This window comes from Heliangelus exortis, chromosome 20 (assembly GCF_036169615.1).
Source record: "Heliangelus exortis chromosome 20, bHelExo1.hap1, whole genome shotgun sequence".
In the NCBI taxonomy this organism is placed as follows: Eukaryota; Metazoa; Chordata; class Aves; order Apodiformes; family Trochilidae; genus Heliangelus; species Heliangelus exortis.
In genome coordinates, this window is record NC_092441.1 from 6228190 (window position 1) to 6256142 (window position 27953).

The 27953-nt window shown below is 49.4% G+C and overlaps 1 protein-coding gene across 1 annotated transcript; it reads right to left on the reverse strand.

The window, feature by feature from the left end:
• Window positions 1–1207: 1207 nt before the first annotated feature.
• HID1 (HID1 domain containing) lies at window positions 1208–27859 on the reverse strand. The gene is made up of 19 exons (XM_071763808.1): window positions 27622–27859; window positions 19778–19927; window positions 17532–17702; window positions 14981–15094; window positions 13351–13457; window positions 12782–12898; window positions 11808–12030; window positions 11364–11420; window positions 11127–11267; window positions 10670–10760; window positions 10082–10233; window positions 8708–8786; window positions 7866–8030; window positions 6424–6651; window positions 5808–5941; window positions 4890–4970; window positions 4418–4509; window positions 3860–4018; window positions 1208–3395 (listed from the first exon to the last, which is right to left on the reverse strand). The coding sequence occupies exons 1-19, from the start codon at window positions 27685–27687 to the stop codon at window positions 3332–3334; spliced, it is 2391 nt and encodes a 796-aa protein (XP_071619909.1). The 5' UTR covers window positions 27688–27859; the 3' UTR covers window positions 1208–3331.
• Window positions 27860–27953: the final 94 nt, after the last annotated feature.

Genomic DNA, 27953 nt, shown 5'->3' on the forward strand with positions numbered 1-27953 from the left:
AAGGCATCTGCTCTTCTTTTATCAATCAATCCCAGAAGCAGTGTGCATTTAGGATCAAAACCTATTTATGGTGTTTTTTGTGGTCCCTGGAAAATTAATCTCCCCCAAGACAGTAACAGTGATGAGAAACTCCTGGCACACACATCCCACTCAGGATTCAGCATTAGGGCAATGATGGCACCTTCCTGTGGAATTAAAAATGAAAATAATTGTACCAGCACGAACTTTGCCCACTGGTGTTTTTGCTTTGGCCTGTGTCAACAGAAATGTCATGAGAAATAATGGTGGGATAAATGAGGCTCCAGGAAAGTTAATTATTATTCTCATTTCATTGTTTGTACCAAGGGATCTACAGGAGATGCATGCCAAGGTCTGGCCCTTCCAAATGATGAACAGGATCTCAAACCTCAGAGTTACTGTCAGCCAAGGGACAAGCCATGCTGTGCTTCCTGGGCAAACCCAAAACCTGGATTTTATCTGTGGTGTAACAGACAAAACACTGATTCAGTTACTGAGATTCCACAGAGCAGGTGACTTAGGAGGTCTCCCACTTAGTTAAAAACATGAAGTCACATGCATGCCAGACACAAGTAGGGACTGAGAGAGAATTCTGCTTATGATTTCTTGCTGGGAAACAGGACTGGCTGCCTGAATACATGATGAGCATGAGCAGGAACGAAGCCCACCAGCTCCAACTCTGACACAGCCACTGTAGATCAGATAAATGGTGAAGGGCCTCAATGTCCTTTCTTAACAACACCCTGTTCTAACACTGCAGGTGAGGGTAAGAAATCCCACAACAAGCACACTTTCAGGCCAAAGAAAAATGTGGGTTCCAAAGTTTCAGCCCTTTCAGTTCAGAGGGTTCTAGTCCCACATGCCTTGAGCTCTGGACTGATTTCCATTTATCTCTGGGAGTGGTAAAATCATCAGTGAAGTCTGGGTAAACATTAAAACTGCTTTCTGCTCCTTCATGACACAGACAGCAGGGCTGGGCATGGTAATCTGTCATAAACATAGAAAGGACCAAAAACGCATGGTTAGGCTCATTTTCCAGAGTTCAGTCTTCATTTCTGGTTACAAAAAGAGAAAAAAAATCCACACACTGAAGAGGAAGCCAGCACATGGTCTCCTAGTAGCACAAACCACTCAAGCACAAGACAAACAAGATTATAAAACTCTCCACAGAAAAAAATAAGCAACCAACTGCATGTTTCAGATAATCTTTATCTTTCTCTCTGTAAATAAGCAAATAGTTTACAGTGCAAGTTGATTTCCACAGAACAAGGATCAGACTCCAAACACCAAGAAACAAACAAAAAAAAGCTTCCAGAGGAACTCACAAAGAAACAAAGCAGAAAAGAGAGGATGGAAGAGATCATGAAAACCAGCAGATCCATTGGAGGGAAGAGGCAAGCAAGTGGAGCACAAGATGCCCCATTCCAGCTGTGAGGTGCAAGTGCCATACAATCAGAGGCTGCCCCCACCAAATCACATTCTTACACATGAGAGAGATCCCAAGTACAACAGAAACCTCCCCCTGCTCACATCTGAACAGAAACAGGGTCAGGATTGGAGCAGGGCTGGATGGCAAAGTGGGCTGGAGGTGGGGCTGGGATGGGGATTAACCTCTCTGCTTCACATATTTCTTATCCTTCAGAAAACCACTCAGGTTTTATTTCAGCTTTCAACTGGCCTGGGGTGCCAGTCCCCTTTCAGTCCTCAGTGGAGGAAACCACCTGATTAGAAGGCAGAAGAGCCAGCAGGGGACTAGAGCAGCACTGTCTCTAGAAGAGGATGGTCCTGTTCCTTTCTGTCTGAAGTGATCTCCCCAGGCTTCAAAACCTAGGGAAGGGTTACAAGACACAGAAGTGTTTGCCACACGTCCCCTTTACTTGAACATGAGACCAGTTTCCATAGAGTGACCTCACTGGTTCTAAACTACAACAAGCAGCTCACAGTCCTCTCAAGCCTGAATACCAGAGCACCAAGGACTAAACATTGGTGGAGAGGGAAAAGGTCTCAGTTTATGACAGGAACCCCTCACCTTTCATTGTCTATAGACCATGCAGGTGTAAGACAGCAGCCCTTCCCAGCAGAACAAAAAAAACCTGATTCAAACCCCAGGGTGTCTTCACCTATTGGTGTGCAACCCCATTCAGCTAAACCAAGCCTGCAACAGCAGCTCTGCCACCAGTTCTAACTCTGGCTTCCCAGATGTCACACGCTTGGGACCCAATACATTCAAGATCTGGTAACTTGGTCACTCACAAAATGCCCTGAAGAACTGAACTTTGCCTCAGTACTCTCCACTCCAGTGACACGGAGATGCTTTTCTTCCAACAATTTCCAAATTTCTCCTACAACTTCCCTGAGTGCCTCCCTCAATCCCTTGCCTTAGAAAGTAGTGTGCAAAAGACTCTTCCACTCCCCTCACTGCATCAGCCTGCCAGGCAAAGATGGAAGGAGATGGTTCCTTTCAAACCCAGGTGACACTGTCCTTTCAGTCAACAGAAGCCTAAGAGTTTAACAGTCACATCTCTTCTTGCTCTCAGTGAGCCAGTCCCTTCCTCTCTGCTCCCATGGATCAAACAGGACTTTCTGAAGTGAAACACTCTCCACTGCCACAGCCCACCACAAAGGACAGGCCTGGGAGCCAAGGAACGACTCCTCATGCCACACTGAAGCACTGGCTACTCCAAACCTTCTTAAGCAGCTTTCTAGGAAAGGAGTAGAGAGATTCAGAACTGAGACACAAAGTTTTCCTTCGGTAACTTTCTCCTTTCATTTGGATGGGAAAGACTTCCCTACCAAGACTTCCCCTGAGACACCCAGGAGACACCTGCAGCCAGAAGGGGTGGCCCAGAAACTTCATGAAGCCACATGAAAGTAACTGCAGTTTCCAAACCCCATCTCCTGCAGGAATAGCAGCTTCTCCCTTGCACCCCATTTACAGCTAATCCTTTTCAATTAAATGCTGATTCTGACCAGGGCAAGAACAGGGTCAGATTGGTTTCCAAACCACATCCAGGAGCAAAAGAGTAATAGAAGAGCTAAGAACAGTCTGATTTCTAGTGCAACCACAACAATGGACAATCCCTTAAGACATTTTTCACTCAAGGTTCATGGTGAAGGGTGAGGGAAGAAAAGTGAGCTTGGGGGAGGGATGTCCAAGCAGGTCCCAATTAAAGCTTTAAATGACAGGGAGGTAAATGAAGTGATTGTCCTTTTGGTCTCTCAGCTGGATGTGAAACGCAGGAATAGCTGTGATGAAGCAGCACACAGCAGTCCTTAGGTCCAGTGTATTTCTCTTAGTGGAGGTAAGTGCTCTTTAGACCCGTTGAATTTCAAACAGCTTCACATCTGTGTCATACCAGATGGGGGGATCCACATTCCTGGGAGAGAAAGACAAGGGCCACTTTACTCTCTGCAGCCAGGTCCATGGAACTCAAATCTCACAGCCAAAGTTAGAGGAGCTGGCTGCACAGAACACCTTCAGCTTTGCAGAAAAGGAAATCACTGGTTGAGAGACAATGGGCCTTAAAGGGATGACAGGATCTCCAGCATCTCACAAAGCCAGAGCTTTGCATGAAATCTCTGCACCATCCCCTCCAAGCTGCAGTGGGGAACAGAAAGGCTAAGAGCTCCCAAACAAGCAGTACTCCCAGAACAACTCTTTCCATGTCACCTGCTCAGAGTTCTGGAGCAGCTGATTCACTCTTGTCTCTTCCAAGGGAACAACATCTCTCTGTCCTATAAATACCAGACAGTCTAGAGCTGACCAAGTGCATGCAGTTCTCTCTAAAGCCCCCCGAAATGTTTGCAAAAGACCAAGTTAGTCTGCAGCCAGGTGGTTTACCTCAAATAAATAACTCCCCACATGTAGGTCCGGAACCACATGGCAGTGCCCGAGTTGGCCTGGTACTTGCGGATGAGGATGGGGTGAGGGACAGGCAGCAGCCCCACCAGAGTGCCATGCTGCAAGAACTTGAGGATCTCTGACTCATCAGTGAGACCCCTGCAAGGAGACAGATCAGGAAGATTCTTAGCACATCCCATAGACACCCCCCAAAGCTGCTGCAGCACAAAGTATCAGGCCAAACAAACACAGAGCAGGCAACACCAGGAGCACACATTCTCTCCAGTTTAAAAAACAGAGGAGATCAGACAAACAAGAAGTCTGGCAAGCAAAATAACATCAGCTCTGCTGACACCAGGATTCTTTCAATTGTATTTTACAAGGTTTCCCCTAGAGGCTCTCCAAATTCACAGAATCATAAAATCATCCAGGTTGGAAAGGACCTCTGAGATCATCAAGTGCAACCTTTAATCCAAGGAGCAAAATTAATTAATTCATTCAAACCCTGCCAACCTCTCTACACACTGCAGAACCCTTTCTCTCCCAGAATCTCCTTACTTGTCAATGCAGATCTTCTCCACCTGAGGGACCAGCACCTGTAAGAGCCGCATGATTGTCTGCAGGGGAAGCTTTGACTTCCAAGACATCACCTGGAAGTAGGAAAGCCCACAGGGCAATCAGTGCACTGCATTTGTAGTTTCTCTGCAGTTATCTCCACTATCTCTGACACTGATGAGTTTTACAAAGGTGGTGGCTGACCTGAGTGCACAACAGCAACACTGTAAATCCTGGAGCACTAGAATTATGAGCCCCTCAGTGAAGCCAGCAGGGCTTGGGTTCACAACAGGAAAACCAAAACATTTCTTTGCAGGTGTCAAGAAACTTCGGCAGCTTTGGCCACAAATCAAAGACACTGCCTTGGGGAAATCCTGCTCTGGAGGTGTCTCTGCTTTGGGGTGGGGGTGAAGGAAGGCATTTCTGTCATGGTTATTTTGCCCAGTATTTATTTCCTCTGTCCAGATTCCCTTACCCAGTCAGGAGTTGGAGTCCATTGCCCACTGGAGGATGCACTCGAGAGACGCCTCCGATCTCGTCGGGGATGTGCTGCCTCCTACCAATAAATATTATTTAAAAACCAGCAGAACCAAACCAAAATGAAAAGCAAGACACACAAGAGCAAGAAACACATTTTCTGCTGACTCAAACGGATGCAATGTTCTCACTGCAATGAAAGGGCCCAGCCAACAGCAAAGGCTCAGGCAGAGCATGAGGGAGCAGGAGGTGTGTAACTGTGCTGAAGGAGGAGAGAACAGGCAGGACAGCACCAGAGTACAGTGGCTGCAGGCAGCCTGGGGGTCCTTGATACTGGGCAGGAAATGACATGGACTGAGGAGATTAATAAGAAACTGCTGCTCCACTGAATTTGAAATATAAATTTTTTATAGGGAAAACCAGCAAATGGTAGAAGGCTGGCATTGCCACCAGAGCCTAAGAGGCCAGTGCAGCTTTGATTCACAGACTGCAATGCCTCTGTCTCCTCTACATGGCCAAGCAACAGCCACTCAGCACAGCACCTCATCCAAGCCCTCCTGGGAACACATTTTTCACAAGTTCAGGTAACCAGAAGGTTCTGGTAGAGCTCTTCATCCCAGAGAGGAAGGAGAGGGAAAAGAAGCAGCAGTCAGAACCAGTCAGTAGCCTTCAAGGTGGAGAAAACTTACTCCTCTAGTGTCCCAGCTCTTGTGTCACTAATACAAACATGAAACTCCCAAGATGATGCAACAATGCTTCTGAACCATGGTATTTTCCAGCACAGTTTGTGTGTACATATTGCCTTTTTTCTATGACATTTTTCTTCAGTGGGCCAAACAGACCTCTCCTTCCAAGTCCCCCATTTTAGGTCATTTCACATCCTAGGCCTCCCCTGCACACCAGTGTCCATCCTTACCCCACTCCAGGCCTCCCCATCGCTCACAGCTGAGGGGAAGTTACCCTCTGGTGGGGGCTGTGAAGACTCAGGTTCCAGGGAACGCATGGTCCCATCCTCTGACACCTGTGACTTCTCTGTGAGCTTGTCAATTCCTGTGTTCAAAAGAGAAAAAGCCCAGACACAAGTGAATACCTTCAAAAGCAGAGAGTTCTTCTCTGCCCTACCACACACCCTATGCATCTGCTGACATCTGGAACCTTCTCCTTTCAACAGGAGGTCTAGCCTTGATTTCACCACTCCAAAGGAGTTAATTTGTTTCTAGGAAAATGCTCCCTGATGCAAGAGGAACAGAGGGTCACAGGGATGTAGTTAACCTGAGGCAAAAGGTCAAGATCAGGGCAAACGGCCACCAAGTCTGAGAGGAGAGAAACTCAAGGCAAGTTTACTCAAGTTTACTCTGACTTGTCTGCTATCAGCTTGAGCAAACTGATCTGAAACTGAGACTGAGAGGCAGCACCTTATTCACAGATGTAAACTCTTAATCTCTCCCACACCCAGTGAAAGGGTGAGTCCACCCCGTATCTCACCGAGACAACAAACCTCTCTCCTGTTACAAAGATAAACCAAAGCTGACCTGGAGTAGCCACCAAGCTTGTCTTCAACGTCCCTGGTTCTGCAGGGGCTGCAGGACGTGAGCCTTCCATGGAGACCCCATCCTGGGAGTTGGTCCGGGAAATAGGCTCAGGAGTTTTCTTCTTGCGCTGCAGCCCCTTCTGGATGGCCTGGGAGTCAGTGGGGAGGTTGGCCAGCTGGTGAAACACGTTCCGCTTCCGGATAACGGCATAGACCAAGTTGGAATTCCCTGGGAATCACAGCAACAAAATGAGCAGGGAAGGAAGACTCCCAGAGTTTTGCTGTGCAGCTCAGTGGGTGCAGGACGTGTGATTGGGGAGACCTCGGGAGCTCAGAGAACGGCAACTCCACACCCCAAGGGCCAAGGCACATGGAAGAGCAAACAGAGTTCAGCAGCCTCTTATCCCTCACAAAGCAGTGCAGGAAATGCAGTTTAATCCTTCCTAGGCCAGAAGGCTGAGAAGAAATGGTTTGGAGACTGACATTCAAACAACCGAGGGAAAAAAAGGGCAGTTTAAACCATATCCGAGCACCTATTTTGGAGGAAAAGGTTGTTAAGTCAAGATTCAACATTCCTCCATCTCCAAAGACATCACAAAACAATCGTGGGTGTTCCACTGGAGGAGAAAAAGGTTTGAAATAGGGAAGCCAAAAGGTCAGAATTCTTACTGTCTGCAAGGTGGCAGAGAACAGAATGAAACCATCCCCTAAAATAAGACAAAAATGATAGCTACAAGAGCTGTTTTAGGATTTGGCAACCAGCACTGGCTAGATTTCCTCTAGGGAAGCAGAATGACCACTCTGTATTTGCAGTTTTAAAGCAATACATTAAATTTTGAGTAGGGAGAAATAAGAGCTCCCAACAGTTTAAGGGATCTCACTCTATTATTTCCTTGAGGTAAAAGACTGCCATGTTTCTAAGAAGGAAAGGATAAGGTAATTTGTGGAAAGGCAGAATGTGCCAGAACTTTGCTTGGATGGGGCTGTGTGGTCTTCAGCTCCAGAGACCTGCCAGAGCAGAACTGAGAAGCACTTTAAACATTTAAGAAGATGGAAGTTGCTCTGTCCCCTCAACTGCATTGCTGAGCAACATGAGCAGTTTCCCAGCAGCACCCAACCAGTCACAGCTTAAGGGTTACACATGCTTTCTCTTCTTGCCCTCTACCCATCTCACCTTCTGGTCTGCAGGAGCCAGAGGTTATGCTGATAATTAGTTGCCATCTCATTTTGCTCCAAACCAGCCTGTCTGGGTCAGGGCCTACCAGGTCATTACCTACTAACCTAACTTCTCACTCCTGTGTGGGCAAGTCTCCACACAGCTGGTTTCTACACTTCTCCCCTTCTCACATTTGTTTAGACTTTATCTGAACTCCCATCTCCTGTTCTCTTGGACTAAACTGGTACAACCCCACTAAAAAAACAAAAGAAGCAGCAGTTTCTTACCATCAAACTGGTACTGAATTATGTTGTTGAAAACTTCCAGGAGGAAGAAAACGAGATGATGGTTCTGGACAGCTGAGAATAGGAACCAGGTGGTGGAAAAAGCCTCCAGGAGATGCAGTAGCTTGTTAGCAGCCACCATGGAGAGAGACTTCAGGTATGGAGACACTGTGCAAGGCAAACAAATGAAAACTGGAGAAAGAACTCAGATGTATTTATTCACATAAACATACCACTAAAAAATGTTGTTCTTACCACCTTTACACCCTACAGTTCCGGGAAAGCCTCATGGAATAGCTGAGCCCAACAGGGTTTCAGAGAGACATTTCCAAATGGAAAAGAAGTTAAACAGGGATTTTGCCAAGTAAAAGCAGGCATTTCTGCTTTTAGAGGGTTTTGTGTAGCTTCACACTAGTAACATCTCTGGTGTGCCTTCAGAAAAGCTTACATAGCTGGAGCCACCCGGATACTCACTGCACCAAGGGAATGCACTGCCACCGTGGGGAGGTGGCACTCCCTGCTGGAGAAGGACAGCACTGACAGGAGCACTGACAGGAGCACTGACACCTCACTGAGCCTCCTGATAAATATCCTTCTGTCATGCCAGAGGGGGCTCCAGGGACTCTGCTGTCCCTCCTTCTGCCCCCCTACCTGAGCCCAGGCAATAACCCCACAGACAGGGCTGACCCGCAGCTGGCACCTCCCACATGGGCCAGAATGGTTCCCTTCCCAGCAGGAGCTGCTGACACTGGTCAGTGTTAGGGGGCACAAGTAGAATGTCAGGGAGAGGGGAGCTGGAGCTTTCCCAGCTGGGGCTGTGGTTTCACACCAGGCACAGTGCTTACCGTTCACAACGATGGTGAGCAGGCAGTCAAAGAGAGGCTGCAGCCGCTGGTGCCCGCTGGTTATGATCTTGTGAAAGACCTGTGGCAGGGAAGGAGCTCTTGAGCAAGGCAGGGCCTTCCTGAGAGCACCCTCCCAACCAAAACCAGTACCACCCCCACACTAATCTTTTCCTGACACCATTCCTTCCTAGGCAGGGCCCTGCACCCTCCACAATTACACAGGTGGGGAAGGCTGCTCTCACTCCAGGCTTGTGCTCCACGAGTAGAAGCTTTCATTTACAAGGAATCTTTTGGGGACACAATTAGGGCTCTACAAGACTGCAAACAGAAACTGACTGCGAGCTGTTCCACAGTGCACAGGCAGCCTGAGACAAAAATAAATGACCAGGAAGGAAGGAACATCTTCACCTCCATGGATTTTGACCCAGAATCCCAATGATACCTCCTTGAAAAGCCAAAGAATCAATCTTTTCATGTTTGATTTTAGTGCAAACTCCTAACTCAAATGTTCATCCTATTTTTCTTAGCTATTCCCCTCAGATAGGGAAGGATTCAACTGCCTTGCAACCAGTTCAGACATTCCAGTCTTGGCCTGCCCACCTCTAGCTGGCAAGCCTGTAGAGAAGGCCTGAAGAGTAATGAGAATAGAGATAAACTAGAGACAATCTAAAATTAATGGAACATAATAGCAAAAACACATAGCATCAAGAACAGTTCTGGTGGGTACATTTCTTCCTACTCCTTCTAATGAGAATCTTCTTCTGGAGGTTCATCAGAAGCTGCTCAGAGATTGTTTTCTGGCAAACAAGCACAAACATGCCAGCAGGCTGGCACTGCAAAACACACAGCTGCTCATAGACAGTTCTCTGGCCCTCAGCCCTACAGACTCAATGATGAATGAAACCTTGCAGCAACCCAAAGCTGTAGGCTTGAACCTAGTGTTCTCTTTATGATAAACATGCTCCACACAACTCAGGTTACTTGGGTTGCAATTGGCCAGCAATGCAGTCAGATCTCCTGCCTTCCCCACCTGCAAACAAGTCTGGTACAGACCATGCACCCATTCCACTCCTGCCAGTCCCAGAGTCCTTTAGACACCAGTGCAGTGCCACCAGAATCCTGTTCTCTGGGGTCATCTCATGCAGATGACATTGCGTCTCATCCATATGCACCCTGCCAGGCACATCACCTCAAGGTAACAGCATGCAAAGATCCCACCAGTGCCTGGATGCATCCCTCATACTCTCTAGCTACTCTATGGGCCGGCAATCTAAGAAGGATGAATATACTGAAGAAGGAAGGAGGAGAATTATTTGTGGAGGCACAAAACAGGAGTTAGGAGGGACAGAAAAGAACTGCTGGAGGTGTACTCACTATGATGAGCAGGTCTGCATGTGTCCCTGTGAAGACAGGGATGTCCATAGGCACTCGTACAGAGTAGGGCTTGTTCAGGCGAACCCCAAAGTTCCGCTCCCCGCTGAGCAGCAGGAGGATAAAGACCCCAATGTGCATCAAGCCCACTCGTGCTGCAAGGAAAACAAAAATACACCAAAAAACCCCACACATCACAGTGAGGCCAGTGGAATTCTGAAAACAAAAGAGCAGTGAGGAGGGAGGAGAAACACTATGGGACTGAAAGCAGAACTGCACGGAACAGACCACCCTAACAAGGGACACCCCACACAGAACTCCCTCTGTTGCCATTACCAAGAGGACTCAAAAGCTGAAACGTGCTAAGGATCTTCTTTCCCTGTGTTGTGGTATAAACTACGTCCTGCTTCTAGTCCACTGCAAACATTAACACCCAGGTCACTGAATCACTCCACTCCATTCCTGCAGAAGGCCAGGAGCATGCACTCAAGATACTATTGCAGCTCAGCAGTAGGGAGGAAGCATCTCAAAAACATTCCAGTTCAGCTGTCAAGCACAGATTATCCCAAATGCCAAAAATAACCAACTTACACTGGTCTGCTCTGGCATCATTGAGAAAATACAAGATTGGGACAAGAATATCCAGAACATCGCTGCTCTTCAGCACAAAGAAGAGGAATTTCTGGAAGAAAGGGGAGAGTTTCAGACAATCACAAGCATATTTGGTTTTCTGCACCATTCACAGGACTCAGGCCACAATCTCAAGGTAAGAGATTACATAAACAACACTGGAGCTGAGGAGCTGGTGCATACACCAGCCTTTCTGATGAGTTATTATAACACCTGCTCCTGGGTTTACTCCAGGCACTGACCTTCAGGAGCTGAAGCCCTTCTCACAAGCTCTCCCTGGAGCCAGCCCACCCAGCAGGGAGTAAAACTGCAGAGCAGAGTACCCCAGAGTCACTGCTAACCTCCTGCTCACACCTCTTCACCAGGCTCTGGGCAACAGGCAAGGTGTGGCAAAGCTCAACAAGAAACAGATCCACACCTTGTTGAAGTCACAGAGTTTCCAGAAGAGGACAAGGAGTTCCTGATGGAATTGGATCTTCTTGGCAGAGTTTGGCAGGTAGGTCTGGACCAGTGGGTTTGATAACAAGCGTGCCACTCCTTTCAGGATGAACTGGAAGTCCTGCCAACAGAGCAGGAAAGAGACTGTGGTGGGCCCAGGGCTCATGCAACCAGGATGAAGTCAGCCAGGAAATAGTTCAGGATCAGAGCACATTACCTCCTCTCGGTGTATTCTTGAGAGATAATTCACAAACAAATTGTCTGGGCCAGGAGGCTGCATTCAAAGACAAGGAGTGAAAATGGTTACTGGCAGCAAGGTTTACTCAGGAGGTCAAAGTGCAACTACTGGCTCTGGGGGCTGATGTCTTTCCTGTCAGCTTTCCCCTCTGAATGACCTGGCTTTAAGGGCCAGGAGACAGAGCACCTCAGGGAACAGCAAAGTCACTTACATGCTCCTGATTCAAGTCAGTGACCAAAACCTAGTGGTCTGGTCATCCACCAGAGGTTTAATGACATACAGGAAAGAAGTAGGACTGGGCCAGAGACAGCAGACTGCAAGGAGCAGTTCTGGGCCCTACAGGTCAGCATTCAGTGCAAGCTGGTGTTAAGGGAACACAGAGAAGTCAGGAAAGCAGCAGATACAGCTCCCAGTGTCACTCACATCCACATCATCCATGGCTGTGCCAGTGGTTGTGCCATCCACAGTGGGACTTGAACTGGTGGAGCTGTCATAGTCCAAAGTGACAATCAGCACCTGGGCTGCCTCCTCCACCAGGGGCTCACGGTAGTCAGAGAACAGGAGATGATTGTAAGGAATCCCATAACCCACGGGGTCATAGGCACAGACAACGTTCAGGAGTGAGGTGAAGAGTGGGAGAGCGTGTCTGGGGAGGAGAAAACAAACAGCCTCAGAAAGCAGAAGCAGGCAGCAAAAGATCCTGCTATGGAAAAGGACAAGCAGCTCTCTCCCCAAGAGTCTGGTGTCATGACAAACAGCAGCATCTTCTCGAGCCTACAACAGGGGCCTGTGACTGAGACAAGAGCTGACACTCCACCTCCCAGCTGGCCTCCCAGCCTAGAGCCGAGAGGAAAGGAGAGGTGGAAAAGGCGATGTGACCTCCCAGGAGAATCCTGCCCAGCAATGTGAAAAAGGGACATGACATCCATGCTTTTTAGATTCTGAAAAGGGCAGAACCATTCAGCCAGGACTGTGCTCCCTCAGATGAACAACTGTCACCCGAGGAGCTGAGAGTGCCAGTGACACAACGTCACCAGAGGGCACCATTCACCCACCACCAACACCACAAACCCCACTGCAGTGCCACATCACCATCCACCAGGGAACAGGGTCTACAGCAGGGAACAAGACCTGCCCTTTCCCAAGGACAGGGACCAGTCCTTCATCAGACTCCTGGGAGCACCACCCTTGGTCTCTCCTTTTGCTACTGAGGAGCAGTTCTCACTAAGCAGAGATGCTAATGGAGCATATGTGAGACAGTAACAAACTAAAAGGACAACAGCCTCTAGATGTTGGAGGTAGCAAGCCCTATGGTCTCCCATTAGGAACACATTCCATGGAAGAGATCTGAAGGTATTTCTCCCCCTGGCACACAGTCCCCCACCCTTCACCCTCACCTGTTCTCTGTGGAGCAGAAGAACTGCACCCAGGGGTTGGCATTGCTGCTGTCTGAGGAGGGAGGCAGATACATGGCCTCAGAGAAACAGGTCAGCAGCAGCTTCAGCAGCTCTGTCCTGAAAGAAGGGAAGAAGAAACCAAGGCCTGGAGCCATTCAGGAGCAGGGACTGGGCATAAGAGGCACAATCACTCACCACACCACCATGTAAGTCCCATCTAAGAAGTCCTCCCCACAGACAGCTAAGCCCACATCATTTCATAAGCAACATTGCTGTCACTGGCACAGAGCTCAGCACAACTGCTGCCTTATGAGAAAGCAATTCAGTACAGAGCTCCTGGGCATTTTCAGAACAGCCATGTTTTGCCAGTTCATGTTGCAGGCACTCCATCTTCCATAATACTACAAAAAGCTGTTCAAAAGGACAGCTGGGGGGTTATTTCCTGTGCTGCCAATCCTGTTAGCTCAGAAAGAAGCAAGGAGGGAACCCCTTGGGAATCACAGACACCCAAGGAGAGCCCATCTCCCTCGGGCCCTGTGGTGCCAATTTCTTTCCATTCTGCCTCTTACCTATTCAAGTCATGGATGTAGTTAGGCTGTGGAGAATGAGCAAAGCCCACTCCTGCCTCCCAGATGTACTCACAGCTGTCAATGGAGTGGATATCTTCTGCTGTGTCCTAGGGAAGAAAGAAGAGGCTGGAGCACAGAAGGCAAGAGGCAGAGCTGACAGAGCTGGAGGGGCAGACAGCCCCCCTCTCCCAAAGAAAGCAGCAGAGAAACATCCAGACACTCAGGCTCTGCACATCAGCCCACCCAGGGAGCACCCCTGACAGAGGACCTCTCATCTTCAGCAGCCATTAAGTGCCATGCAGAACAAAAGCCCTTCCTCTAGCATCCTGAAGTGCCATGCTAGACACCTCCACTGGGAAGGGTCACCCAGTGCCCAAGGATCCAAAACATTCTGCTCTCATTATTGGGTACTTCATCTCCTCCCTGTTCCTTCTTACCCACGAATCAGCCCAGGTCAGGGCTGCTGCTTGGCAGATCAAGAGCACCACACAGGGGTTCAGTCCTGCTCAACTCTATCTCAAAGCCCCTCCTGTGGAGTTCACCCCCAGAATGATTTGTGGTGGCTGTGCCCCAAAGGCAGGAGGAGCAGCAAACTGACCCTCAGTGACAATGAAAGCTGATCTGGCTGTGACTTGCTTTTGAGAGGGTGACTGCAAAAAAACATTCCCACTCCCTTGACAGCTGCTGGCACAATTCCTAAACTCTTGCTTTGCAGCCTGAGGAGATGACCCAGAGCAGTTTGCCCCTCTTCTTTGCCATGGTCAGTCAGGCCAGGGTTGAAGCAGCTTTGTGGAGACAAGCAGCTATTGGAAACCACCTGCAGAGCCTCCAGGAATGACCAGGAGCAAGGGGCCTTTTACACCACTTGCACTTGGCTGTCTCTTTTCTGGGTTTGTTTAACCAAATTCTACCATCTGCCATTTTTCCTCCCTGCACATGGGGAAAGCAGATCAGAGAACTGCTTCTGATTGCTCTGTGTTCCTATTGCATAACCTCCCTCCCAGAAAGGCCCTGATCTCAGGACAGCAGGGCTTGAAGATGCAGTTACCACCCCAGCCACAACTCCCAAAAAACCAACAGGCTGACAGCAGCTGCTGCTGACACAGAAGCAACTGCAGCTTCTCCCACAGCCTGGGCCTCACCTGCTTTGCTGCTCACTTCCTACAAAGCTCACCTGCTGTCAGGTTGCTCAGCAAGCTCCTCAGATCAACTCTTGATGAAACTGGGGAACCCAGGACCTCCCTCCACAACCAAATCTTAAGTATCTCCTGCCAGGCACAAGATTCAATGAAACTCAAACAAACCCACAAACCTGCCTCTACTGTGTGTGACTAAGCAGGAACACTGGGCAGAGACAGCACATTACATATTATAATATTACATATTATAACAGTTCCTCAGGCCTAAAAAAGCAGGTGCTGATGTTAAAGGGCTCAGATTTTGCAAGCTGCCTCACAACATGTGTTTTAGCAGGCAGAAACACCACACAGCAGACCCAAAATGTTGATCATTGGTCACTATGGGTTGAAGCTCAATGACACAACATTTTCCTGCCTGCTGGGGTCTGCCAGGGTGCTCCCCACCATGCAGCCAATCCACCTCTCTGCAGATAACACATGATTCAGCTCACCACTGTGCTCCTCCTGTGGCTCTGCACAGTGAAATCGGGGCAGAAGAGGAGATCTGCAACAGCAAGGAGCAAGGACTCAGCCAGGGGGCGGGCATTCTCATCATCTTCATCTCCCTGAAAGTGAGAAATGTGGCAGAGCACTGTCAGCCCAGGGTTAGCACACAGTATAGCACATCAAGAGAAGATAAACTCCCCAAGAATACACAAGGGGTCAAGAAATTACAAAGGTACAAGAGAGAGAAACACACAAAACCCAACCAGTAAAGAAATTACCCCCCTGGAAGGTGATGACTAAATAGCAACAAGCTTTTTAATGTCATCAAACCAAGTAGACAAAGGCCTAGAGACGTCAGGGAAACAGAAGAGAAGCACTGGAGCTTGCTATGAGGAGATGCCTGATTTGCTGAAGACAAAAGAAAGGGGAACCATTTACAGAGAAGAGGGTGATTTGGGTGATGCACAGACACAGCAATAGGAAGAAGCCAGCCAGCAGCAGTAAGGTGTAAAACCTCTCAAAGTCCTGCATGGGCTGCTCAGAACTGGAGGTGACAGAACCAGGAGAGGCCACATACACCATGCTCAGAAGGGGCTTCCTCAGCCTGCCATTGCAGAGCAAGCATGACAGCAGAGGGGATTTTGGTCTCCAGATTCAAAGCAATCACTCAAATCATGCATGGCTGCTCCTCTGCAGCTGTTGTCATGGAAAACCTCACCAGATCCTGCCTGTCAAAGAGCATCCTGGATGGGAGGCCTTCCCCACCACACACTGCTGCTGGAGGGAAAGGCAGGGAGCAGGAATTGCAGGAGCTTATCTCTCCCAGCCAGGCCTCTGTCAGCCTGGGCAGGACACAGGCTCCTCAGTCAGAGCAGGCAGCTAAGGGAGATAATTGTCTGTGTGGCTCTGAGGGCTGTCTCAGTGACAGCAGAAAGGCTGTGACAGAGCCTGGATGTGAGGAGAGGCCCAGGGAGGATGGATGGAGCCAGCACAGCAAAGATGCTTTTACTTGGGCTCATAGTCAGAGAAGAAATGACAAGCAGTAGTGTCCAAGGAGATTTCTTTTCCAAGGATGAGCTTTTCTAACACCACCTGGGCTGCCAGAAGGTTTCTGCAGGCTCTGGGTACTGAAATGGGTGACACACAACACACCACAAACAAACAAATCTGTACACTCCCTTAGAGAAGGAAACCACCCAGGGGCTCTGCCACCCTTCACTGCATCATGAAGCAGACAAAAGACAATTGCAGAAATATTCACTAATGGTCCAAGCATAACATCACCTTCCCCTTCAATTTCCAGGGAGAAATCAGCCTTCAGACAGCAAAGCTGTTGCCCTTAGATTAAACGTGACCCCAATTTCCCTGACATCTCAGTGCTCTATTTATTATCCCCCACCAGGCAGCTCAGCCAGCCCTACAGCTGCTTCTGCACATGGTTGAATGGTGGAGCACCCTGGACCAAACAGCTCCAGTGACATTCAGAACAGCCCAGCACATGTGCACTGGCTTGGATCACCTTCAGGTGACCTCACCACTGAAAAAGGCTGAGAAACTCTCTCTTCCAGGTGCTGAACAAGGTAGTAAAACAGCAGTAACAGCATCCTGGCTGGATCAGAGCACCAGCCACCCCACATGTTACTTCCCAAAACAAGTTTCTCCATTGTTAAGCCTCTCCAGCACTCCCTGGTCCCTGCAGGGATGAAAACATGGACAACTACCACCCTCCCAATGACACAGAGCACTAACAAAGCAGGGCTAGCAAAGACTTTCCCCTTCCACCACCCAGAACTTCCCCTTGAGGTGGCCTCAGGCAAAACAGATTAGAGGTGACAGGCAGAGACAGCACAAGGTTTGTACTGTATCAACCACTGCTGATCCTTTATCACCTTCCCCAAAAGCACTGCAGTACCCTTAATGTTCAGGGAAAAACACACTCTTGAGCACAGCCACACTGACCTGCAGACTCAAAGACCTCCCTGAAGTTACACACATGGCTGACAGAGCTAGAAACAGAACTTAATTCTTGGACCACTCTTGCTCAGTTGTGAGCTTCACCTGTCAAGTTGGGCTCCTGGTTAAAACTCTGCCCCTCAGCTCACAAGCAGGGAGGTTACTGAGCCATAATGCTGAGAGCTTCTCTGGCACTGTGTGGCCTTGTAAACCAGTGGAAATGACACTTTATTTCAGTTTAATTTGAATCTTTAATCAACTCTAGTTAATGGAATAGTTTCAGTTTAGGAAAGTCACAGAGCCTTTAGGACTGCTCTCACATTCAAGTCACACCTTCCCTCAGCTTTCCCTCCCATACCAGCAACCTCCTACAGCTACACACCCATGGGAAATATTCAGATGATGCAGCAACCTGTGCTAAACCAAGCAGCTGAGGGTGAGAGGAAGAGCAACAAGGATCAAAGGAAGGAAAAGAACTTAGAAAGTGTCATCCAACTTCTGACCAAATAGAAATAACCGAATAAAGTTGTCCCCCAAAGTACACAGAGTCTCCTCACTGCAGTTTCACCCTCCAGAAAGAAGAAAAAGTGCCAAGAGACAGACCCCTCCTCGGCCAGCCCCAGGGACAGTTGACCAGAAGAAACCTCTCCAGTCTGGATCCTCAAAGATGTAAGGCAGGATACGGGTGAGGAGCCGGCAGCAGTTCAGGACAATTTGCCTTTCCTTCTCTGTGTGGCAGCCACTCTCTGCCCCCTGCACCAGCTTCTCCACAGCCTGAAGGAAACAAAAACAAGGCACAGAGGGTTAGCCTGGATGCAAGTTAGCAAGAGCTGGGCAGGTCTGTCCTGCTGGGGATGCCCTCATGTAGAGTTATAAAGCAGTTCTTGAATCCCCTTTTCTCCAGGTTCAATGGTAGAGGCATCACTGCTGCTTGAAACATGGAAAAAAAAATAGGATTAATGATCTTAAAGAGACAGCTTGAATTTCTACTGTCCCACTGAAGAAGACCTCACATGCCAGAGCTAATCCATGCAGCACACGTGTCATTCCATGTGAGACAGAGCCACAGCACCAGAAGGCTCCTTCTAGCACTGCTCTGTGACACCACACTCTGGAGAGAACAGATCAGGTTCATCAGCTGCATCAGGCAGGGGAGAAGCAGCAGCACTGTGCTGAACAGAGTGAGGCAGAGGGAGGTGGCACAGAAACACAAAGTCTGACAGATCCATGTGTGCTCTTATGATTACAGCAAGGATCTCTCCTGACTTAGGAGGTGGGAGCTGAGAGGCTGCCTGTGACTGTTAAGTGTGTGGATCCTGTTCCAGCAGAGTCTGTTGAGGTCCTGCCACAGAGCAGGGTGGAAGCCCAGGGTTCCCCAGCTCTGTGAAAACAACTGGAAAGAGTTTCTGGGCTGAGTCTGCAGTCCACCAGATCCCTACTGAAACAGTAGTGGGTTTTCAGAAAGGGATGAGGGTCCTTCCAGGCAGCAACCACAACCCTGGGAGGCAGCAGCAGGAAGACTGACCCACAGACAGAAAGGGGCAGCTCCTTCCCCCAGCAGCTGAACCCACTTGCTCTTCCTCCTTGAACCCAAGAAGAAACAGAGGAGGAATGAAACCTATAACATTTATGAAGGATTCACCTTGCTGCTATTTAATTCATGAGGTCATGTGCCCCTGATTATTTTCATAGCAGACTGTCTGGGTCACGACTCTGCCAGCCTGCATCACTGCCTTAATGGTATTTAAATGCTGCTTGTGTAGTCTGTCCACACACTACTCTGTGACTGAGCTTAACTATTTTTTCAGGCACATTTATGACTCTGTACAGTCTGAGCCTCCAGCCACGTCTGCACATGACATTTCAGCCCTGCTGTTGTGCTCTCATGAACATGCAGCAGTGCTCAGTCCAATGGCAGCTCAGGGCCCTCAGCCTGGCAAAAGCACTGCAGGAGTCTGCAGGCTCCTCTGACCCTGCTATCCCAAGATCTAGGGCTCCTGGATAGGCAGCCCTGCAACCAACAGGTCTCCCAAAATATCTGTTTACAGCAGAAAGAACAGCCCATATTTTAGCAGGAATGAAAAGCAGGTGAGCAACAGCCATTTACAACTGGGAAAATGCCATTCCTAATGTTTCCAATACTACAAATTCAAGGGTGCTCTTTGCATGGCTCAAATCAGGAGCATTATTAACACCTCCACTTTCCCAGGCAGAGTAAGTTTCAGGCTGTTGGTCACCAGCTTGATGATTTGCCAAACCTGGCTGGGTAGGAAATGTGAGTCAACATTCTCTGTGCTCCACACAAGGACACAGCAACACCAGAACCAGCATCAGGGATGTTCTGATGTCAAAGCAGAAGAAAAAAAAGTCTTAAGATCTCTCTCAAACTCCACCCAGACACTTGTACAGTGACAATCTCCACAGCCCTCTGGGATCTATCAGCTTGAAGCCAGACTGATGGATGAGGAGGAGAAATTAGATGCAGACAAGTAACCAGATGTACCAGCCTCACCAAAAATATGCAGCTTTGGTACAAAGTCCCCTAAGCAGGGAAGAGTTTATACAACAGGCAAGACCCAAGAGGGCAGAGTGAAACACAGGAAGGGAACAAGAGGAAAAAGGCTCCAAAGTGAGCAAATGCCAACTGTGGCCTGAGCTACACCAAGAGAGGGAAAGCTGACAGCTACCAGCAGGAGATAGGACAAGCAAGCACATTGTGTGGTACAAGGAAATAACGTGGTACAAGGGAACAACCTGGTACCTGAATCCCCTGGGGAGCCTTAGGGCTATTGATCCAGGGACACCCACTACTAGCACAGCACCAAGGAGTAAGACAGAACCATCCTTACCTTATAACACAAAGTTGCCAAGTTTGAAGGTGATTCCTCTCTCACTGCTCGAATCTCTGCAGCAGGTACAAGGGCAAAGACATCCTGCACTGAAGTGGCTGTGTCTGCCCAAAACTGGTCCCAAAAGGCATCATCTGTTGCCTCCACGGGCTGCAGAGAGACAAACATGGTTACAGATACAGATGTCTGTGTGGTCCAGACATCAGTGAACATGCCTGGCTTGAGGATGGGACCAGGCATTAGTTCTGTACCTCAGCCTCTTTTTCACCACTGCTTGGGTTGATTTGATCTCCCAGAGCACTCCATAAGCAGGGGGGTGAGCAGCAGTGTGACATTTATGTGACAGCCTGCAGCAGACTGGGACTCCTCAAGTCTTTCATGGAGTCACAACATACAGAGGGCTCTGCTCTTCTGCAGCTTAGGAAGTGTATTACAAAATCTTTACCAACTCACAGGAGCCAGGCTGCTCTCACACTCCATCACCTTCAGAGCAAGCCAGGAGTGCTCTGAGCATGCATGGAATTACTTGGTAAGCAAAGTCTTCAGGAAGCAATCAGGAACATCTCCAATTAAGGCACAAACAGACCCACAGAAGACCCACCTCAAAGCACTTAAGAATGCAACAGAGTTGATCTTTCTGAATCAAATATTCATAGGGAACTGGACTGGGTGCAGCTGGTTGCTGCCAAGGCTTCATTCTTAAAAAGCACTCAGTATGGAATTCAAAGAGGAAGATGGAAGGAGGAAACTGATATACCAAAAGAGCAATCCACTTCAGACCTGTGTTCTGAGCAGACAACACCCTTCCAACACCCCTGGGAACTTCCCATTACCTTTTCTGCCTCTTCCAGAGAAAAAAAACAAAAAAAACCACCCCAAAAACCCCACCCAACTCTTTTCACAGCACTGTTGTCCCCTTTCCACAGTGAGAAAACAAATGGTCTCCTGAATGGTCTCCCTGAGACCCCACTGCTCAGGACACTGCTCACCAGCACTGCCTGCTCAGCAGACAGCTCAGCACTGCTGGCTGCAGAGTCCCTGTGTTGTTTCTCTGAGCTTCCTCCTGACAGCGTGGCACCTACCTAGAAATCACAACAATGCTGATGACAACCTTGGTGTCAGGTTATACCTGGCTGAACAAAGCAAACTGGACCCTGCTTTGCCCTTGATGGCTTTGTAGAGCCAGAAAGCAGTGCTGGCCATTCCAGGGGATGGACACGGGGCCAGTGGTGCCTCCCATCCTGACCTGGCACTACCCCCCAGAGGTGAAAATGCCAGCACTGGTTATTGAACAAGAAGTCATCTCTTTGCCCCACATCTCAGGCAACCAAAACCTGGGAGCTCTGGGGAACCAGGAGACTCTTCCCCTTTTCAAGCACACCCCATCCCATCTAAATGCAAACACTTGCCAAGAGACGGGCATCACCCAAACAAGGCTGGGAAGGCTCATCCAGCCCAAGGGTCCATCTCTGGGATGTTGGTGGGACAAATGGTCTGTTTATGCCAAGCAGTGAGAAAGATGGAGCCACAATTTCAGTCTGAAAAGGAGAAAAGATTTTTCCAGAGGAGTTTCCCCAGCCATGCCAAGGCATGGGGGCACACTCAGCAGGTCAGAGGAGCAGTTTGCAGCCCCAGCCCTCAGCCTGGGGTGAGGGGCAGCCCCCTGCATCCTGCTCTAAACCAAACAGCAGCTCTCACTGGGATAACCAGAGCCATGAGTGAGTCTACCATGTCAGATGGGAAAGGGGCAAAAATATGATGTGTGTTCAACAGTTCCTGCCCACTCCTAGCTCTGCTGTAGTAGGCAGAAAACTTGCCCAGGTCTGTGCTGTTACTAAATGTAGGGAAGATGTGACTCTGGGGAGGACAGCTCATTCACAGCTCCCTGGGAGAAGTGCTGCCTTTCCCCTCCCCTATCACCTCCTGAATGAACAGCCACAGTCTGTGAGCAGGTGACGTGTCACCACTTCCCAAAGGCCATACAGGGACAGAGTTTGCCTCCCCCAAACTGGTACAGCAGGTTAGTGCCCTGCAGCCTCTGCCTTAATGCTCCAGTGCCTTAGAGGCCACTTACTGCTTGTCCTGGTCCTTCCAGCCATGCAATGAATCAGCACAAGCAACCCTCCAGCCTTTAAAAACAAAACCATAAAATTAGGGATCTTCTTACGCTCTGCTCTAGTGCTCAAACACCCTTCATTTTATCACCTGGCCACCAAAGCAAGTTCCTACCAAAGCTCTTCCCAGACTTCCAGCTTCCTGAGCATGTGAAGGAGCTGTGCTCTTTCTCAGCCGGGTGTGAAATGCTTAAATGGAAGCAAAACTATTCTGCAAATCTCATCTCTAATTACACTCCTCAAAAAGAGCCGAGTACAGGGAAACCCAATCTAGGTACTGCACGAACTACCCTACACTTCCTACCACCCCCTTTCAAACCCTGTACCACAATTCCATGTCTAATTGCCACAGGTACCTGCTGGCTGGCAGCCACAGCCACTCCCACCGGCAACCTCGGGCAGCAATTGCTGCTAATTGGAGATCATGCATAAGTAATGGCTTCACTCTCATCTAAAGAAGGAAAAAAAAAAACACATTTCCCTCCAGTAGCTACAGATCCCTGTGCCTCCTGCTTGCCCGAGGCCTCCTCAGAGGTTGGACACAGGCTCTGTGTGCAAATGGGAACAGCAGCTCAGGGGGGCTGAAGAACACTTAAAATGTCACGGAGCTGAAGAGCAGCAAACACCCAAGCTGCAACCTCGGGTGCTGCAGCCACGTAAATGTCACAGCTGCCATCTTGGCAAGCAGACTACACTAAAACACCATTTCTTTCATTTTTAATACCTGCAGCAAGTCAGCTCCTCATCCAACAGATGGTATCCCATGGACAGCCCTGGGACACAGATTCAGGCCTGAGTCACTCCCATCCCTGCAGCCCCCTGGTTTAATTAGCAGCCTGGTAGCACGGAGCTACTCCATCCACATAATATTCATCTCCTTGATTGAATGCTACTGGCTGGTTTTAAGCTGTCTGTATCCTGAACACAGAATCTCTGGGGATCTAAATATCCATTTCCTCATTATGAGCTCACCCATTAACCTGTACCCAGCTCACAGCCTTGTTGGACTGATATCATCATTTGGAAAATGTCAAGGTTTAGTTACAAGCACTGGTACTGCCCATGCTGCAGTAACAAATCCCACGGCTTGCCCTGACAGTGCTTTAAGCAGGAAAGCTCATGAGGAGCTGAGTCCTCACCAGCAATGCTGTGAGCTGGGACCAGTTCAGACCTTCCAGACAGCACAGATGTGACCTCTCTTGGCCAGGGAGCTGCCACAGATCAGAGCCTGATGGACCAACACAGCACAGCCAGCTCTGCACCAGTGGAGCAATGAGAACTTCACCACTGCTGCGAGAACCAAGGGATTGGTAGCTCAGATCTACTCTGGAAACATGATGAGCACATCTGGAGAGCAAAGGAAGCTCCTGACCTGCCACACACACCCTGACAGAGGCTGCTGAAGTTACAGAGCTAACTGGCAGAGAGATGCTGCTGCCTGGACCAAGCTCTCCACACCAAAGGGAAGAGATGATTGTAGCTCAGAGTGGTTCTGAGGACACAGTGGGCAGAGCTGAGGTGATGTGACATCTCAGAGTGGGCAAGGAGGGAGACTTCTGCCTTCAGTTTACCCCTGCAAGGTGCAAAGACCCCCCACACACCTGCATGCTGGCCACACAAAGGCAGAACTCGTCCTACCAGATACCTTCAGTCTTTGTTTCCCAAAGGTTACAAATGTTGAGTTTCAGGTTCCTCAAAGCACACCAAGGACACACATGCTGCAGGAGCCAGGAGACACTCAGTTTGCAAGCATCTTGCCAGTTACTGAACAGAGGCACTCCCCAGGCAAACAGGATACGTCAGAGGAAACAGGAAAGTGGAGTGGAGCTGACCATGTCCTGCAAACAGGAAAGGTCCCAAGGCACAGCCTCTCCCTGTGCATTACTGTCCTCAGCCTGACACTGGTACCACCTGCACTTTCTCTTTCAGGTACAAACCCTCACAGACTCAGGCAGGATGAGTGTTCACACCTTCCTCCCAACCAAGAGCTCTCTGCACTCACACCCTTACATCAAATGTCTGTTTCCAACAACTCCTCCAATTCCTACCAGAGAGCTGTCCTTAAATCAATGAATCTTGCTACAACTCCTCAGCAGAGAACCCAGGGGACAAGCAGCCACAAGTCTTGCTCCATGTATTCTCCTTTTGCTTCGTGCCAACACACCAGCTGAGCATCCCACCAGTGAGGCATCTGGGCTGCTCCTTTCTCTGGGACTCCACAGCAGAGCAGGCTCCTGGCCCCTCACCAGGGCATCCAGGCAGTGTGGAAGCTCAGGGAGAGGTAACATTCTCCTTTCCCCCCCAAATGAGGAAGAACTGTGGAGTTTATGACCACAATGCCATTCATGTAGCACTTGGTTGAGCTCAGGGGATGAGTGTGAGGCCATTCAGACACCTCTGTACCCCCTTTGGAGAGCCAACCTGCAAGAGGAAAAGCTGAGGACAGATTTTTCAAACCATTAATAACTAACAAGATTTCATCCCTGCTGCCAAGGACAGCAGCTCCACACAGATTTCAGAGCAGAAATAATTTTTTCTACAGGATCTTTGCAGTTAGCAATGCAGGATCAAGGAGAGGCTCCACACGAGTCTGTTGCCAGTTCTCTGCTCCCACAGCAGTGATGCAAAGGGAACTGGAAAATGGGATTTGTGGAAGTCTGGCAGTGAAAGCTGAAGACAAAAGTCAGCTGGGTGAAGTGTTACAGCTCTGCTTTTAAAATATTGCTTTGGATCAACCTAAAGACTTGGACACTTGACTCATGCTTGAATACTACCAGAAATAGGCTACCAGAAACCAACCTCTCTCTAAGCACAAGATGTACTTTTATCAGGCTCAAATTAACAGCCTGTTGTACTGCTGCATTTCCACTTCAAGGAAAAAGAAAAGACTGGAGTTTATCCCTTGTGTTTGATCCTTCCTGTTTCTTTAAAAGCAGAGGCACAGCTAACATGGAAATCTAACAAGCTGGTTCACAAGATCAAAATTCCTTATCTTTGGTTGCTTGCAGAAACTGTTTAGCTGCCAGCTGGCTGAGAAAAGAAAAAGATTGTTTCCCCAGCAGTTAAGAGTCCCAGTTTTCTGCTCTGCCACTGCCCAGCCACCATACAGACAATCTGTGTTTCCCTCCACCTGTTAAGTAAATGGCATTTTTATGGGCAATTTGGGAGAGCTCTCACATTCTCTATGATAAAGCACACCTCTTTTATTATTAAAAGGGTAGGTTCTATTAATTTAAAGGTGTGCAGTGTGATGTAGTATGTATATATTATATAAAAATCCTACAGCCCGTTTTTCCATGCAAGATTATAAAGACACATCTGTAGCATAAGTCAGTTCCTTCCCCCTGGTAATACTGCTTTTTTTTAATCACTCAAATCATTCTGAAGTGATTCTTCTTTTTTAATACTCTTACACCTTTTGAGTTTCTCTTTGGCAATTAATAAAATCAACTAAGTCAACATCATTATCTCCAGGCTTGGTTTGACTTCCCAGTTCTGGACTCCATGTGTGCTAAAAGCACACAAAGTGTTAGGTTCCTCACTACTGTATTTAATTTTTTTGTTTTAACTTTCAGACGAGAATCTCTTAATTTATCAAAGCCTGGAGATGACACAAAGTTATTTTAAAAAAAAATTAACTTCAGTACCAACTCTGAACCTCCACTAGTGAGTGAATAGTGCTTTCTGCCACTTCCATCAGAGCCTTAGGAAACACTGCACAGGGCATTACTAAGTTCATGGTTTCACATTACTGATGATTTGATAAAAATCTATTCATGCAGCTAACTAATGTCAGAGGAGAAGTATAAAAAAAAAAATTAAAAGAGACACATTGGTTAGAAAGCAATGCATATTTTGAGCCAATAGCTTTGAAGGAAGTGACTCTACCCACTATTGCAGTTTGGTTTGGAGTCCAGGGCCTCATGGACTAGGATGTTACATGGAGGTTGCTGCTGGTACAAGCTCAGAAGGCTCCAGGAGAGTCCAGTCACACATCCTGCACAAGCAAACACCAGTGCCCTTCTATGATATGTAAATATGGGAGTGCCAACACCCCACCCTTCTTCCACATGGCAGTTAAGTCTCACCTAGAGCACAAAGAAGTGAAATGGAGCCAGCCTAGAATGAAGCCTTTTCTCTTTCCTTCATTTGGTACACCAGAGAACCTTCTTTCTTTACATATGCCCATAAATTGAGGGAAGGGAGCACTCTCTGCTTGGCTGGCAGTCTGAAGGATTGTCTCATACAGGATTTTCTTTGTGAAGAGCAGTCTAAGATCCCTCCAGGCTTGATTTCCCTCACTTCACTCTCACTTGACAAACATTTTTCCCAGTGGAGGAAGGGCAATCCAAAGCTGAAGGCACTCTGAACTGTTTTCCACCCAGAAGAGACACAATTGCAGGTTCTAATGCAGATAGAAGTGATACTGAAGGTATAAACACGATTTCTCAAAGGGTTTTCCAGCCTTACTTTCTAGGATTCGTTTCTCATTCTTTGTCTCTGGAGTTTTCACAGATTTTCTCCTATTGCACCTTCGCATCCAAGCACTTTCCTTATGATTTCACTCCCTATCCCAGTTAAATATCTTCCTGCTATCACCCTCAGGTTTCCTCAGCAGCTGTTTTTCCCTCATCCCCACAGCCAGCTCAGAGCACCAATTCTCCATTGTACCTCAGAACCCAAGATGCAGTTTCTCAGCAGAGCAGAACCCCTCCACCCCTCAGGCACAAGCACAGCACCAATTTTCTGCCTGGGTGCTGCTGCTGAGCTCCCAACGTGACAAGAACTGAACCAGCTCCTAGGACCTGAGCAACATCTGTGAGACCTCCAGGCAACCACCTCCCTATGCACTTCAATACCTCCTCCTCTTCACCCCGCAGAAACCGAGCATTATTTCACAGGTCACAGATGGAAGCTGCTTCTCCTTGCAGCAGCCATGCTTGGCCATCAGCCCTTTCAATCTGCTACTGGCCCAGAACACGGCAAAATTCCCCACGAATTATTTGGAGGGGGGAAGGCACTGCCGAACCTTACGGTGATGTCAGCCCCAGCTGAACACACCGTGGTCCCGGCAAATCCCTGCCCGGTAACGCCGGATGCTGCTCGGCAAAGCTGGAGATGTCAGAGGAGGCGAAGGCCCCGGTACGGGCACAGCTCCAGCCCCGAAGCTGCCCCCGGGAAGAGCCCGGAGTCCCGAGGCTGAGCACGGCCTCACCTCCCGAACTCCGGCTGCCCCTCCACAACCGCACGACAGCTCTGCAGACCGGTGTCACGGCAAATGGGCCCAGATGGGACCGGCTGGCTCGGATCCGGCCCGGATCCCCCCTCCATCAGCTCCTCAGCCTCAGGGCAAGGCCTCACCGCAAGCGCCTGGCGCGGCTCCAGCCATGGCCGAAGCCCCCCCGGCAGCGCTGTCACCTCCACCCCGAGCCCGGCGGGTCCCCAGCAGCCCGCAGCCCTGTCCTGTGTCCGCACGGGTCCCGCTTGCCGGGGTCGGGATGCGGAGTCAGCGGCTCCGTTACCCGCTTCCCTCAGCGCCGGGGGTGTCTCGGGGCCGGACCAGGGCAGAGTGACCCGGCCACCTCCGAGCATCCCCGGTCACCTCACAGCGAGGGGAAGACGCGTCTGGGGGCCAGCGACATGGCGGCCCCCCCCCTCACCTCGCCCACCCCCGACATGGCGGACCCCCCCTCCCCTCCCCTCAGCCACCCCCGACATGGCGGCCCTCACCTGTGTCTTGGTGGTGAGCTGGATCACCGCCTTCCTGAAGTTGAGCTTGGAGTCGGCGCTGCCCATGGTGCGGCCCGGTTCGGCGGGGCTGCGGCCTTCCAGCCGCCGCGGGCAGGGCCGGTCCGGGCAGGGCCGTCCCCTCACGCTGCCGCCGATCCCGCCTCCCCCCCTCGGGCCGCCGCTGCCGCCATCCCCTTCCCCGCGCCGGCAGCTTTCCCTCCCTGCCTCCTGTCAAACCCGGCCTCGCAGCTCCCGGACCTCCCTCCTCTCCTCCCGCATCTCTTCCTCCGCCCACAGCCGCGGCTCCTCCTCCTCCTCCGCCTCCTTATGGC

Coding starts and splice junctions, on each gene's coding strand:
- HID1 (XM_071763808.1), bottom strand. CDS start 27,687: ATGGGCAGCGCCGACTCCAAGCTCAACTTCAGGAAGGCGGTGATCCAG. Junction 19,928..27,621: donor AGCTCACCACCAAGACACAG/GTGAGGGCCGCC, acceptor GTCTCTCTGCAG/CCCGTGGAGGCAACAGATGA. Junction 10,234..10,669: donor TGATGCCAGAGCAGACCAGT/GTAAGTTGGTTA, acceptor TTTTCCTTGCAG/CACGAGTGGGCTTGATGCAC.